The 15,924-nt window shown below is 42.2% G+C and overlaps 1 protein-coding gene across 1 annotated transcript; it reads right to left on the reverse strand.

Moving 5' to 3' along the window:
• Positions 1-1,065: 1,065 nt before the first annotated feature.
• On the reverse strand, positions 1,066-15,435 carry TIMM50 (translocase of inner mitochondrial membrane 50). Its single transcript, XM_075186778.1, has 11 exons — positions 15,242-15,435; positions 13,533-13,668; positions 13,392-13,423; positions 4,498-4,519; positions 3,698-3,756; positions 3,499-3,618; positions 3,246-3,350; positions 2,821-2,919; positions 1,757-1,913; positions 1,550-1,656; positions 1,066-1,288 (listed from the first exon to the last, which is right to left on the reverse strand). The coding sequence occupies exons 1-11, from the start codon at positions 15,392-15,394 to the stop codon at positions 1,184-1,186; spliced, it is 1,095 nt and encodes a 364-aa protein (XP_075042879.1). The 5' UTR covers positions 15,395-15,435; the 3' UTR covers positions 1,066-1,183.
• Positions 15,436-15,924: the final 489 nt, after the last annotated feature.

The raw sequence follows: 15,924 nt of genomic DNA on the forward strand, positions 1-15,924 counted from the left end.
GGCAATAAAGAGCAGATTAATAATACTGCCTGTTTGCAGAGCAGATGTTTCTATATTCAGCAATTGCTAAAGAAAGTCTGCAAATATCCACAAGCTTTTCTCTCAATTTTTGGTATGTAACAAACTAAACTCATTCTGACTGTTGGTCCATATATAAAAGATCCTTTCTGGAAATCCCCTATGTCCAAATGGTGGTTTATAAATGGCCATTAATTATGGCTGTTACTCCCACTGTCAATGGCAGCTTGGCCTTCTGGTCATGAGGCTAGAAACAGTTTGGAATAATCGCTGGACACAGCATTCACAATGAACATCTAACATTCTAACACAGAATGCTGCCAAAAAGAAAATGAAAATACCAAAATAGGTTATTCCTTGCGAACCTGAGGCTTCACTATTACCAGGAAATGGTTCTGGTCATTTAGGAACAAGTTGCCTCTGGAATTAACAGATTAATGTAGATAATGCAAATCTCACTAACCTAATACCTATATAATTGACATGCAAGACCACCCTGAAAAGGTTTTGTTGTATTATTTGTAACATTCCTTACAAGCTTCCTCTTGTCAGCGTTTTGATGCTATAGAATAACAACTGATGTAATATACAGTATATAAGGGCCCGAGTCTTATTATCCAGCACTCAGACAGTACCACCAGCTTTTCTTTCTGTGATCACTTACCGTGTTCCCAATGAACACACCCGTGGCCCCTGAAATAGTTCTAACAATGTCCAGTGCAGGCAGGGAAGTGTTTGAAGTCCTATTCCTTATGGATATACACTTCATGAGCTGGATTCAACTCCGTGAAGATCAGGAGGATGTGTTCAGTCTACACCAGAATTCCTGACCCCACACAATTTACAGTGTCTATATACATAGAGATCCAGTGGGCAATGGAGAATAGGAACAAGTGGTTTATGGAATACAAGGATTTAGGAGTCAAAAAAAGAAATGGTAAAGACCAGTAGGCAGAAAATGTCTGATAAAACAAGGATGGGCAGAAATATTGATTGTGAAAGCAGCAGTTAGTGTAACTGGATGGGATGTAGAAAGGATTCAGAGAATACGTCTACAAAAGGTTTTATTAATATATTCACACAATTCAAAACACATGTCCCCCTCTATGTACACAGGGATGGTGGGGCCGGGTCACAGTTTTCAGTCTGCGTATGACAGGGGAGGTCATTGTTGTTTGGAACGAGGCCAAAAGCGGCTGGCGATAGAACCCAACGACATTGGCTGTCTCTTGGTGAGCTGGGAGAGTTCCGCTAGCCTCTGCTGCTCTTCCTGAGAGATAAGAACACAGAGTTATTACATTCATTATCAGCCGTTGTTTATATAGTTCCGCAACATAACACACAGCCCTACAGACAATTTACTCGTCCACAATAGTCCTTATCCCGGTGGAGTTACCAATCTAATTTCCGTACCACAGATAGACACACACACATGCACTAAGGAAAATTTCATAGGGAAATAATTGGCCTGCAGTATGTTTTTAATCAGGGAAAAGCCTATGCAAACTAGCATTTTCCAGAAACATTTTACCTGCTGCAGCTGGGTCTGTCGATGCTTAAATGTTTCTAAAGGATCTTCTTCCAGAGAGTAATTTTCCAAGACTGTTCGGACGTCACCTACACCAGTTGTTGCAATGGCTGCATGGATTAAGAGACGAGTGGGATAAAAATACATAAAACGCGTGGAACAAGCTTGTTTCTTCCTATGATCCGTTACCTTCATTCAATACACACTCACTTTTTAGGAATGCAGTAAGGTCATAAAGTGCCCGGTCCTCCGAGTTCCCGTCCCATTTCTTTATAGACAGGCCATTGTAAGGCTGTAGTTTAAATGCCTCTCTGTTACAGTCCACAATCACTATGCGTGAGGGGTCTCTGTTCAGGCACGAGATGTCCTAAGCAAGACGAATGTTATAAAAAAAAAATATATATCTGTTCAAACATCTCTGCTTTCACCTCCAGGAAATACACAAAGACTGGTCTGCTTGAACCATACATGACATTGATTTTGGGAAAAAGTTTTTTACCGTCAAGCTGCGCATATAAGCAGCAATCTGGTAGGCCCATTTGGTCATTTTAGGCCAAGCTGGTACCATCAGGATTGGGCAGATAGGGACCTCCTGAAAATTTGGTTATTCTATGTCTGCAATTTGCCAGTATGTTAGGCCAAACCACCAACCAGGCTCAATGTGATCAGGTCACTCAACTGACTAGATCAGTAATTTTATGGGCAAGTCCACTGTCAGATTACTTACATTTTTTGACTTGTACATGTCATTCTGTAACTCGTACTAAATACATTGTTTTATCTTACTAGTTTAATTCTATGTGTTGTCAATCAAGTTGAATAATCTTACTTCGTTACAGTAGAGTGTGTACAAACCAGTTGGTATCAACAAATTTTAAGATTTTTTTTCAACTTTAATATAAAAATAAAAATGATCCAGGGCTCTTGGTGCAGAGGAAGGACCCCTGCCAAACTGGAACGAGGGACTGAAAAGCTGGAGAGTTTCTGAAAAGCTGGAGTTTCAATCACATTTTAAAGTCATTCGAAAGACAACAAACTCTTTTAAAAGTTGCTGGTGCCAAGTGGATCATAATTTCTAGAGGATGGCCTAAAGCATCTGCCTATTAGTAGAATGACATTACTGAATCCGAGTGTTCTGAAACGTGTAACGGATACGGCAAAACACAGCTAAATATGAGGAGATACCCGATGACAACTTACGTTGGATACTTGATAAATCTGCCTATAGGTAATGGTGATCCATAAACTTAGTACGCAGCACACTCCCTGGTTACCTTAACATGATGTCCGTCTGAGTAGCGTGTGGCATCACGGAAAAGTCGGTATGATACGAAACCGTGAGGGTCAATGCTGTCGATAAGAGGGAATGCAGTCTGAAGGATAAAAACACAATGCATTTTACTTATATAGTGGAAAGAAGAAAATATGATGTGTGAGAGGAAGAGCAACAAGGAGACATTAAGTAGAGATTGAGGAAAGGGACACATATATTGGGGGGTTTAAGTAGAGACGGAAGTAATCCATGTGGAAGGCAACATATCTCTATAGACATAACACTGAAATAACCACCAAGGGGAAAGTGAGGTTGGAGATGAAGCAAGGTGCAGTCAGAGGTGGCAATAGACTAGGAGGGCAGGTTAAGGGATCAAAGCATGGACAGAGGCAGATAATATAGAAGCTATACAATGCTCACACGTACCATGCCTGTTTCAGAGGTAAATATAACAATCTCATACAGAGGAGCTAGTTGCTGGAACAAGTTGTCAATTCCTGCTCGCTTTTTGAACCTCCAACCTGTTTCTAACTGAGAGCAGAGAACAATATTAGAACAGGAAAATTGGTACGATAAACGAGGGTCATTTCACATCGAATAGGAAAACAAATATTAGAGCTGGGATGAAAAGGGCAAATAGAAAGGACAGGGTGAGTTATCAATGGTTTGGGTCACTTACCGACCACTCTGGATGCAGCAGAACATTTTTCAGCTCTAGAACTAGGGTGTAGGGTGGTTGGTAATACGGCTCTTTCAAAGGATCTGGCAGAAGCTTGGGACTTGTGGGCTCTATTATCATCTAGTACAAGAAGGAAAGAGACAAAAATGTAAGTGACAATGAAGAGAGGAGACAAGAGGGACATAATGGGTAAACTCACCTGCCGATAATCTTTGAAGTATTGGTATGTTCTTCTCATCTGCTGTACAACAGGAGGATCTGAAACAGGAACAGTGAGAATAATGTGATACAATGGTGTGTGATAAAGGAGAAAATATATAACAGAGCATGAGGGGGGTGGCGGAGAGAGGATCTGCTCTGAAGCAGTGATGGGTCGTATGCTGCGAGGAGAGATTCACTTTCTTGGTTTTCCAATATGGTCTGAACATATGATGGCATTACTACACTACAATGACAATTGTTACAGTAGAACCAGATTTACAGACTATTCCTCGGGCAGGTCTAAACCATAGTAAATTCAAGTCACAAAGTACAGATACTCAAACCTCCAAGTGTATCCCTATTTTTATTTCATATATTCCATGAGGAATCACAGTGAATTACACTATAGATCCCTGATGATCCCAATAGTACCACCAATGTTTCCAACTCGGATAAGCAATTTTCAAGTTCCTAAAAGACTTCCTCAGGAGGGGACTTTTAACCTTGTAAAGTTCCTTACAGTGTGAAATGCGTAGGGTGTCATTAGAGGACGTACTTGGTGAAATCTGGATAGACAGCATGCTGTATAAGTATAGTTTCTGTGTTTTATCCATCTCGGTAATACAAAGTCATTGAGCTGTATTAATACGCAGTAGTTACTTTACTTGCTAAATAACAAGCTCGTCATATGCTGTGCCCCAGTACAGAGTTCCACGGCAGCCACGACGATGAGATTACAGATGGTGGAGCGGGAAGGATTTCTAAGAAGTTAGAAAATATTATGTTTTCTTAACTCACCATTGTCAAACTCATCAGGTATCTAAAGGAAGAAGAGAAGAGGGATTAATGCGGAAGGTTATAGCTGGCCGTCCATGGACCTAGAACTCACAATGCAACATTCACACTGCAACTGCTCACAAAACTTCCCATCCATGTATATATTTATAGAGTTAAACAATTTATAGAGTTAAACAGACCACAAAATATTAAATGTATGTCTAACCATATAAAATAAGGCTAGTTTATGTCAGACATAGATACTATAATAATAATAATAATAATAATAATAATAATAATAATAATCTTGTAACCACGAATGACTGTTGTTAAGGCTAGAGCACCTTAGCAAGTCACTGAACACCTTTGTTCAGACCAGGGGGTAAATGTATCAATGTTCGGATTCTTCAACTCTGGCGAGATCGGCGTCTTCAGCGCTTAAATTTAAAGCGGCGCTGCCTTGTTCCCTTTACAAGGCAGCGCTGCTTTAAATTTAAGCGCTGAAGACGCCGATCTCGCCGGAGTTGAAGAATCCGGACATTGATACATTTACCCCTAGATTGTAATCTATCAAACGTGGAGGAAAACTGGATGGAAGGATGTCCCATTGCTTCATATTTTGAGTCATTGTTTCACCTAGGGAGTCTACAATGCTTTTTGGTTGTTAAGAGCAAAGTAAATAAAAAAAAAAATAAATAAAAAACAAACAGTAAACCGTTATTAATCAATTATTTACCAATTTTAACCACAACAGCTACATTTTTCTCAGTAGAAGATAACATAAAATAGATTAAATCTCAATCCTTTACAGAATTAGTCATCAAACCCCCAGAAAGTTGGGTCTATTAGTTAGTGTGTGCAGGACGGATGGCTGGGACATTTATGAAAACTGGTACACAGGACAAGGTGGTATTAGAGGTAGAAACAAGATATTAGCATTACACTTTTTAGCCTGCACTAGAAAGACAGTAGAATTGTTGTGGGCAAAACCATCCATACACCACTTTTGAGTAAATATTTCACCAGCCCTTTAAAACATCTACTAAAGATCATGGCAGTCAGACAGCCTCTGTCACCTAAAATCATTTTGTCCGTGGTGCACTACAGATCCCAGCACGCTCAGGCTGCCAGTAAGTGTTTTGGGCATACTGGAGCTTGTAGTACTACAAGCACCAGCATGCATGTGGCTGCCAGAGCTCGTAGTCTATGTTAATAATAGAATAAATGATTAGTTCTACACTATGAAAGATTTTGAAGATGTTGAATTTTAAATGGCAATATATTACATAGGCTGTTCACTTAAATAATACATTTCACACAAACTTAAATAATCAGTTAAATAATAAATAGAGGTGAAGGATTTCACGCAAACTAAGAGTTGTATAAAGACGATACGATTACATATACACACATCATGTTACATACATCTAAAAAGAGACATTTCCAGAATATGTACATATCTCTCACAAGACGCTGCAAAAACTTTAATTCATGCACTCATCATCTCCCGCATTGACTATTGCAATTCCTTCTATCCTGGTCTTCCCCAAATCCAGACTCGAGCCCCTACAATTTATTTTGCATGCAGCGGCCTAATTTGATTTTCCTTGCAAATCGTTCTTCCTCTGTTGAGTCACCCTGTCTGTCTATCTCTACATTGGATGCCTGTTTATTTTTTTTTACCATGTGCAATATAAAATACTTCTATGCTACAAGGCCATCATCAAAACTGCACTCACATACACCTTCTCACGTGTCTCAAAATATCTCCCAACTTGACATATCCGTTCAGCACAAGATCTGTGCCTCTTATCCACAGTCATTACATGCTCCCATTCCCGGGTACAGGGCTTTTTTCGGGCTGCACCCACTTTGCAGAATTCCCTCCCTCACACAATAAGACTTTCCTCTAGTCTTCAAACCTTCAAGCGTTCTCTGAAAACCCACCTCTTCAGACAAGCTTATAATATTCCTCAACCAGCATCTTAATTTCCCTAGGTAACCCTATTACCACCCTTTACACAAGACGACAACAACCCTTTGACCCCCTGACCAACATTCCTATGAGACCTGATCATATAGCCCACTAAGCACTTTTTACCTTTCCAATCTAGCTGGACCAATACGCAATATGTAGAGTTAACCTCATGTATTAACTCCCATTGTCCCATAGATTGTAACCTTGCTAGCAGAGTCCTCCTACCTCTGTCTGTATTACCCAGTATTGTTGTATTATTGTGTTTGTTCCCATATATAAAGAGCTACAGAATACGCTGACGGTATATAAACAAATGTTAATGATGATGATACACAAAAAACAAAAATACTCCAAATTAAATACACACTTTTGAGAAATAAACAGATTTGTCAATGTAAGTACACAGTCAAAGAGATTGTAAATTCCATTTAAAATTTAAAAGCAAAAACAGAATTTCAGAGACATTAGAAGAAGGATTTGAAGATCTCTGAATGACTTTCATCTAAGGCACTGCAGTGCAGACATAGAGGGACACCATAATTATACACACACTGTTAGAGGAAGGCCAGCTGATAAGTGTGCTGTTAAACACACAATAAACATCAAAGAAACAAAGGTTGTTTCCACCTTACACACCTAGGAGTGTGCCAGGGACAAGCAAGGTGATAACCCCATGCATATCAAAGGCCGGAAGAGGAAGCAGAGGAGCCAACAGGCTGATGGTGTGACTCAGACATTAAAGAGAACGGCTTCCTTACATCTATATATGTCTCGCCCCACAGGCCCTTTAATGACTGAGATACCTGGATAATGACGGAATTACCCAGCCAAATGAGCAAAAGACTCAATATACTACTTGCGCATTGCCCTAAACCTTAATCTGTGTCTATATTATTATATATGACAAAATCACCATGAATATGGCCTGTATGGACAAACACCTGCACCCATAATACATTTATTAGACAGTAGTTTATTTATCATCTCACTTTATTTTACTGTATAGAGCCAATCATGTTATAAACTGTGTATATATATATATATATATATATATATATATATATATATATATATATATATATATATATATATATATATATATATACACATACATATACACATACATACATACATACATACACACACACACATCGGTCACCTGCATACAGTGGAAGCAGCCACGTTGTCACCTATTCCTATATTTAATGGGAAAGCAGTCAATTAATCCACTAAGAACAGTACAAAAACAAAAAAGTGTCCCAAGATTGCACAGTTTATGGGTGTTCTCTAAGAACTTTTGCTTCATTTTAAGAATTCCGATAAAAGGAACCTGAAACTATGTCCTGGTTAAATAAAAGGGTTTAAATGGAACACTTGGCTTGTCATTGTTTCCAGCACAATATATATTTGTATAAATACTTAGCAATATCATAGTAGTTCTAATTATAGATTATTATAGATATTATAAGTTCAGGGTCTTGTCTAAACGCTTCAATCGCACAATATAAAAGAGTTGTATGGTCACAAGGACTTAAATTATCATAATTTGTATGAGCTACGAGGACATTATCCTATATAATTTATGTGTGTTTATACGTATTATAGGAACGTCTTCATTTATACTAGGCATTTATATAGGGACGCCTTCTGCAGCATTCCGGTCCATATCACTCGTTCCATCCAACATCACTGTGGAATCTTCAAAGCAAAAGTACAATTTATATACAGCCCTGCAATGTCCGAGAACTTCCTCTTCACAGTCTGCTCTTAGTACTAAAATAACTGTTATTTACCCTGTCCATACATGTTCCCCTGCATCAAAGAGGAACAAAAGGTAGTGGTCTGACTGGTGGCTGGGGTCTCAGGATAGTCTGAAGTCAAGTCTTTGGATTAAAGGGACACACTTGACACGTCTCTGTGAAGAGGACTCAGGGATGTGTGGGACATTCCCAGGCCCAGCAAATTAAAGCCTAGACCAAATCTCACACCAGGCAGCCAGAAAGTTTAATACGGCTCAGATGTAAGACTACTAGAGCACGCCAATATATACCTGATGAGTAGGGCTCCCATCATTTCCTAATAAAAACCTTGACACCCTTGGGAGAGGAAGTCTGCTCAGGTCGTAAAATCCAACCAGCTCTTCCTTTTAGATTCCAAATAAGGTAAGACCCTTGGAACCCATCGCTGCTCACCATGTTAATTCAGGTTCATTAGCAGACTTCATTATTGGAAAATAAATATTGTGATTTAAAGAGAGAAAAAAAAAAATGGGACTGTCCTGGGACACACGGAAGCCTTAATAAAGCGAGGTGACCGACACCGCAGCTGCTCATAAAAGACCTGTACAATATATAACATCATATGGGAAGCACAGTACAGACTCTTATTAATCATTGCACTCTAATCAGCAAAAGCACCAGGCCGAGTTTAGGTCAACCAGTGACTATATACGATAAAGCAGCAAGATGGGATATATGGTAGATTAGTGTTATAGGGATTAAATGGAGAAAACGATGGTCATGGATATTAAGTTTCTAAAATTATAACCATATTTAGCTTACAGAACATATATAAAAAAAAACAAAAACAGATTTAAACCTTTTTAACTGAAAAATTAAATTAGACCTTATCCTGAAATGCGGTGTTATAATATCCTAAATGATATGCTTTCAGTTTCATTTTGAAAGTAGCCCCTTTAGTTAATTATTTACTGAGCTCATTCTGTGTAATCCATAAGACATCTGTATAAAAGTGATGCTATTTTTAGCATAGTTTGGGACCACACACACTTCTGCTTAATAACATGAGATTTGGAGTTTGCATTACCGAGACAGAGATAAAAGTGGAGTTCAAAGTCATGTTTAAAGATAACACAACTGTGTGTGTGTCAAGGCAATGTGGCTGGGGGAGAGACAGGGGTACAGCCAGCACCATGAAATCTGGGTCTACAGTGCCCACTATGTGAGGGTGCCTTTGTATTGAACTCTGCGTTTATATGCTCTAAGTGCCCATGCAATCAACATCATCATCACCATTTATTTATATAGCGCCACTGATTCCGCAGCGCTGTACAGAGAACTCACATCAGTCCCTGTCCCATTGGAGCTTACAGTCTAAAGTCCCTACCATACACACACACACACACACACACACACACACACACACACACACACACACACAGAGACAAGGGTCAATTTTGATAGCAGCCAATTAACCTACTGTACATGCAATACCCCTCTTATGATAAACTAGGTGTGGTCTGTCAAGCAATGACTGAGAACCAGCGTTGGGCCTGATGAGAGTACCAGCATAAAAGCCGAGATCTACACATTCAGCCAGGCAACCCTGGAGTAAGTTCTGTATATGCTTGTGCTATCACATTGACCCCGGGGACAGAGCAGGGGGCCTGGGAAACAACTTCCCGATAATGCGGCCTTGTATAGGTTATATAGTAAAGGTTGTGGCACTACCAGAAGGTTGGCGTGTGACTACTTTATCCAAGTGTCCCTAGACAATGTCAGCTATGTGGCAAAGCTGGGGTGTATAACGAACCCTCCAAAATGACCGCAGTTACCTGGGCTGCACTACTTTACTGATTTTTAGGAACACACAAATAATTCAGAAAGAGCAAATGAAGTGGGAGTCCTGGCACAGAGCATACTGAACTGAGCAGTAGGTGGTTCGGGTATAGATTTGGATGTTTACTTTGGCACCACACAGATATTCCTGTATATATTTTTTCTTTTAGTACCGATAGTAAGTGGTTCACACTGTGGCACAATGGTTAGTATTGCTGGAGTTAGTGCTACTGCCGGAGTCATGAGATCGATCTCCAATCTGGACATTATCAGTGTGAAGTCTAAGTTCTCCCTGTGTTTGCATGGGTTTCTTCCGGGTGCTCCGGTTTCCACCAAAGATCTACTGGTATGTTAACTGAGCTCCGACTAAAATGGACCCTAGTCTGTGTGTGTGTTAGGGAATTTAACTGTAAGCTCCAGCGGGGCAGGGACTGATGCGAGTGAACAATATTGTCCGGACCTTGCTCTGTAATATGGCAGGGTTATATAAACAACCAATAAGAAGAATAAAATCTGTACTGTTATTATAGTTTGTGGTTGCAGAGCAATAAAAAGTAAATAAAATAAAAAAACAGAGTACTAAATGTGGGCACATAATATCACAGGAATCAGTAAGTGCTCGGAAGAACAAAGCACAAATCAAGTACATCATAGCAGAGGCAGAGACTAATCTGAACCAATATTCATCATCATTTATTTATATAGCGCCACTAATTCCGCAGCGCTGTACAGAGACTCACTCACATCAGTCCCATAGTCATGAGATTGCAGATTGTTAATTCAATATGAACCACTGAGGCACAAACATCAATCAACCTAGAAGTGAACATATGTAAAGTACAGAAGAATTCTGACCCCCTATGGAAAGCCAGCTAATTAAGCTGCACTGTGCATTTATCTCACATTATGTGCTCCCACTAGCATAAACAAAGAAAGACAATGTGCCCTGGTGTTATAAGCACTCAGGACTATGTAAATGTCCCGTTATAGTTCCACATTGAACAACACTGCCCACTAGTGGTACACTCCATTCATATCCAATTACAGATATAATGCCACTCTCCTCTCTATATGCAAACACTCCTTCAAAATCTTAAGAGGAGAAATTTTACCTCTGAGCAAAAAACATAATACATCACTACTTGCTAAAAAACCAAACGGTTATATCATAGTCAATAATACAAGAAGCATTCATCTCTGGCAAAAAAATAAATAAACAATATTCCAAAAAAAATAATAATTCCTCATTCTTGGGTTTATGATATACTATTTTTTAAGACAGCAATCATGTGAATATTGTTATAAGAAGGCTTTTACTGTATATTTTGTCCTAAATATAACAAACAGATAAATTATTTAAGTACACTGACCCCTAGTGGCAAACATTTTTATAATGTACCCAGTAATAGTAATGTATTGTGCTTAAGTGCCTCAGTCACAATATACAGGTACATCGTATAATTATATCAAAACTACAAAGTCTTGTGACCGGATTACTATGCATTTATCTCAGTCTTTGCATAAGTCAATTACAGAACGTCCATAAATATTATTGTAAGTGGGCAGCAAAGAGGCTCAGTGGTTAGCACTTCTGCCTCACAGCACTGAGGTCATGAGTTTGATTCCAGACCATGGCCTTATCTGTGAGGAGTTTGTATGTTCTCCCTGTGTTTGTGTGGGTTTCCTCAGGGTGCTCCGGTTTCCTCCCACACTCCAAAAATATACTAGTACATTAATTGGCTGTTATTAAATTGATCTTAGTATGTGTGTGTGTGTGCCACTTCTTGGCCTTTTGGCTAAGATCAAGCGTAGTACCTGCCTAAGTAGGGGTGGAATCAGGATGCCCTGAAAGGGGTGGGTCTCCTTGGTCTGAGGCCAGAAGCCCGGTGGTGACTTGGTGGCTCAAGGTGTTTATGCCTCCAGGGTACAAGGCCCGGAGGGGACATAAAAATGCACGGGTGGTGGCGACCCACTATCACGTTGCACAGAGTAGGGCACGAAGTACAATACACTTGAGTGAACCCTGCACCACTTTTATTTCTTGGTCCAGGCCAGAATAATTTTTACACCCTCCGGCCATGAGAATGGGGCCTATGGGCACTATTTATCGAACATATAGCACCTATGCACGGATTTCACTTTGTTTGGTTTTCATTTGCATGTTTTGGGTTTGGGCATGACCCTTATGGGCTGCTCACTCCGTATGTTGTCAGAGGCTCCCTCCTTGGGAGTGGGGGTGCTGAAGATCCAGCCCCCCCCCCCGGAAGCTTCAGCCGATCTCGGGGTAAAGGGAGCTGCCCGAGCCTTGCGGAGGAGGTAGCCTTGAAGACCCTTGCTCCCTAAGGGGCCCTCTTGGCTCCGGGGGAAGGGGATGAACAAGGCCCTCTCTCTTTTGGGAAGGGTCTAAAGGCCCAAGACCCCAGCACGGTTTTGCACTACACTGGTTGTTATGAAGCACCTTGGGCTTCAATAAAAAAAAAAAAAAAAAAAGTGTGTGTGTGTGTGTTAGGGAATTTAGACCAACTCAGATGGGCCGAATTCTCTGTACAGCTCCGAGGAATTAGTTGCGCTATATAAATAGCTGATGATGATAAGGCGGGTTAGGATTAGGAGACTAGGAACCCTCCACTATAAGTAAACAAATATAAATAACTAAAATGTGTGTGTTTTTGAATTCTGTAGTACAGAAAAATAAAAAGAAAGTAATCCTATATGTCTGAGAGCACGCAAGACGGCTTCAGAAATTGGCTACAAAACAAAAAAAAGAAAAACAATGTTTGTCAGTATCACCTCCCATTACTAGTAACAACAAACATTCAGAAAACATGCGCATTGCCACAGTGAATTTGCATTTAGCAGCAAGTGAATATAAAAACTCTCCAAGGTTCTTGGTTGCTGCACAAGCTCTGAGAAGGCCACCACCACTTAGGGGGGTATTCAATTAAGACGCAGATCGCTGTTACAAGCGGCTGCACACTTCCCGTTACTGCAACTGCGTGGATGGATTTCCCTTCGCACCATCCATGATGCTGCGGTACCGTATTGGCACTCTATGATCGCAACAGCAATCTGTTGTCTTAACTAAATACGCCCCATATAATGCTAAAGTAAACAGTGGTCTATGTATAGAAATATAGTCATGTGTGAAGGCAATAACACCTAATCTATTACCTCCACAGGGTAAAAGGAGCAATTTTTGCAAACCACCGATATTCAGAGACTTGGCCAACTAAATTTAAAACAGCAATATGTTTAAAGGCAAGACAAGGGAACTGATGCCAAGAGACAAGAAAACATCATGGCATGATATAGCTGTACACACAAAAAGCATTACATGATGTCCACACATGACTTTTTACCTTGTTTCCCTGCTCATCCACAGAGCTGCTACCTGCATAAACAACAAAATGGAGATGTAAGGGAAATATAAACCCCCAAGGAGGAAAGGACATTACAGATTATAGAAGAGCACAGGCCCTAATACAATACAGTGACCTCACCGAAAGTATACACCATAAACCCACTCCCCAAAACGCCCATGAGTCCGGCCGCCCTCAGAACAAACTTTTTGGCCTTCGCTTTGTTTTCCTTCTGCTGCTCTTCAGATTCGGGAGTACCTTGGGGGACTTCGGAGACCTGTGAGGTGGAGACATAGCACCTGGGGTGAATATGGGGAACAGGACACTTGTATTGTTAGAAGGGAACAGCAAAGCTGCACAGATGAGGGATGCCAACCAGTGGCTGGAGCTGAAGGATGAGAGAGGAAGCAATGATGACACGTTGTTTATCAGGGATGCAGCAATATCAGGAGATCAGGAGGGAGGGAAGTGTTGGGTAGGTTGGATTACAGAGGAAGAGGCTACAGGGAAGATATCAGAGACTTCAGTTTTACCTGAGAAGTCACTGGATCAAGCAGAAGATGACAGCTGGGTTATCAGGAATGTGCAGGTTTTCATTTCAATAGTAAAAAGTAGTTTAATTACTATTATAAAATAAGCATGTCCTAAACAATTACTACCTAACAAGCAGGCATGTGAATATTATTTTGAGTATTTTTATAAACTGAAGCCAGGTTGTCAACCCTGCATGGACCCCCTGAAGATAATCCCTGGGCAGGAGTGGGCATCACACAATGTGTTCTGGTCACCTCCACAACAGTGCCGGTCATCTCCACCCTATGTAATACCTACAGTCCCAGCCAGCCTGCACAACGCATACAGTCTAGGACAGGTGACATTACATGGGGTGGAGGAACTGAGTGGGGGCACTGGTAAGGAGGGTGCAGGTAACAGGAGGAATTACACAGGATGTAGGATACATCACATGATGTGGAGGAACAGGGCAGAGACACTAGTCAGGAGGCATTACACAGGGTGTAGCTGACACCACATAGGTTGGAGGAGGTGACTGGTCAGGAGGGTGGAAACACAGGGTGAAAGGACTGGACAGGAGGGTGGGGGGGACTGGGCAGGAGAGTAGGCGGCACAGGGCGGGGGGACTGGGCAGGAGAGTAGGCGGCACAGGGCGGGGGGGACTGGGCAGGAGGGTGGAGGCACAAGGCGGGGGGACTGGGCAGGGGGGTGGAGGCACAGGGCGGGGGGACTGGACAGGAGAGTAGGAGGCACAGGGCGGGGGGACTGGACATGAGAGTAGGAGGCACAGGGCGGGGGGACTGGACATGAGAGTAGGAGGTACAGGGCAGGGGGACTGGGCAGGAGGCACAGGGCGGGGGAGTGGAGGGACTGGACAGGAGGGTAGGAGGCACAGGGCGGGGGGACTGGACAGGAGGGGAGGGGGCACTGGACAGGAGGGTAGGAGGCACAGGGCGGGGTGACTGGGCAGGAGAGTAGGAGGTACAGGGCAGGGCGACTGGGCAGGAGGCACAGGGCGGGGGAGTGGAGGGACTGGACAGGAGGGTAGGAGGCACAGGGCGGGGGGACTGGACAGGAGGGGAGGGGGCACTGGACAGGAGGGTAGGAGGCACAGGGCGGGGTGACTGGGCAGGAGAGTAGGAGGTACAGGGCAGGGGGACTGGGCAGGAGGCACAGGGCGGGGGAGTGGAGGGACTGGACAGGAGGGTAGGAGGCACAGGGGGGGGGGGGACTAGACAGGAGGGTGGAGGCACTGGACAGGAGGGTTAGTATATAGAGGTTGGAGGTCACTGTATGACAGATGGAGGCTGTATCTGTCCAAACTCCTGGAATCTCACCTCCTTGCTCTGAGTTCGTATTTTGTCCTGTAGCACTGCCCCGGTTATACTCCCCCCTGGTTCGGTGGTGAGCTGCCGGCATCCTGTCAGTGTCCGGGCTGAGGGCAACCACCGCACCGACCTCCCGCACGCAGGCACCAGAGAGGCCGCCATCTTCCCCGCACTGCGCACGGCAGCCAATCCCAAGAAAGCCGGGCGGAGCTGGAACCAATCAGGACTGCGGGAGCAGGCAGCCAATCAGACGGGGACGGGTACAGAGCCAATAGGAGGATGGATAGCTGTTTTTTACTCAGGGAATTGGCAAACAGTGTGACCTCAGTGTTACCGTACAGCGGCCATGTTACGTGTGGCAGACCAGACAGCTGTCAGAGGTTACTACACGTGGTGGGACCACGCCCCTTACTGCTGTCAACGTCAGACACTCTGCCCCTCTACTACCCCCAATGTTGTGTTCATGTCCTACCAGGGCAAAACAAGACAGGTGGACATCTCATTTACAGAATGAGCTGTCAACCATTTGGGGGTATTCTCCATCACTCAGTGCATATTGATATATATATATATATATATATATATATATATATATATATATATATATATATATATATATATATATCAGTGCTTTTTTGTCATAAAACTCACAGAACTGAGAACTGACACCTTTTTTCAACAGATTTTCTAAG

Source organism: Mixophyes fleayi, chromosome 9, assembly GCF_038048845.1.
Source record: "Mixophyes fleayi isolate aMixFle1 chromosome 9, aMixFle1.hap1, whole genome shotgun sequence".
Classification (NCBI taxonomy): Eukaryota; Metazoa; Chordata; class Amphibia; order Anura; family Limnodynastidae; genus Mixophyes; species Mixophyes fleayi.

Excerpts from the sequence above, each read along its gene's own strand:
- TIMM50 (XM_075186778.1), bottom strand. The coding sequence starts at position 15,394 with ATGGCGGCCTCTCTGGTGCCTGCGTGCGGGAGGTCGGTGCGGTGGTTG. Across the intron at positions 13,424-13,532 it reads GTTTATGGTGTATACTTTCG|GTAGCAGCTCTGTGGATGAG; the intron begins GTGAGGTCACTG and ends TTGTTTATGCAG. Across the intron at positions 1,657-1,756 it reads CCTTACTGCATTCCTAAAAA|CCATTGCAACAACTGGTGTA; the intron begins GTGAGTGTGTAT and ends TAATCCATGCAG.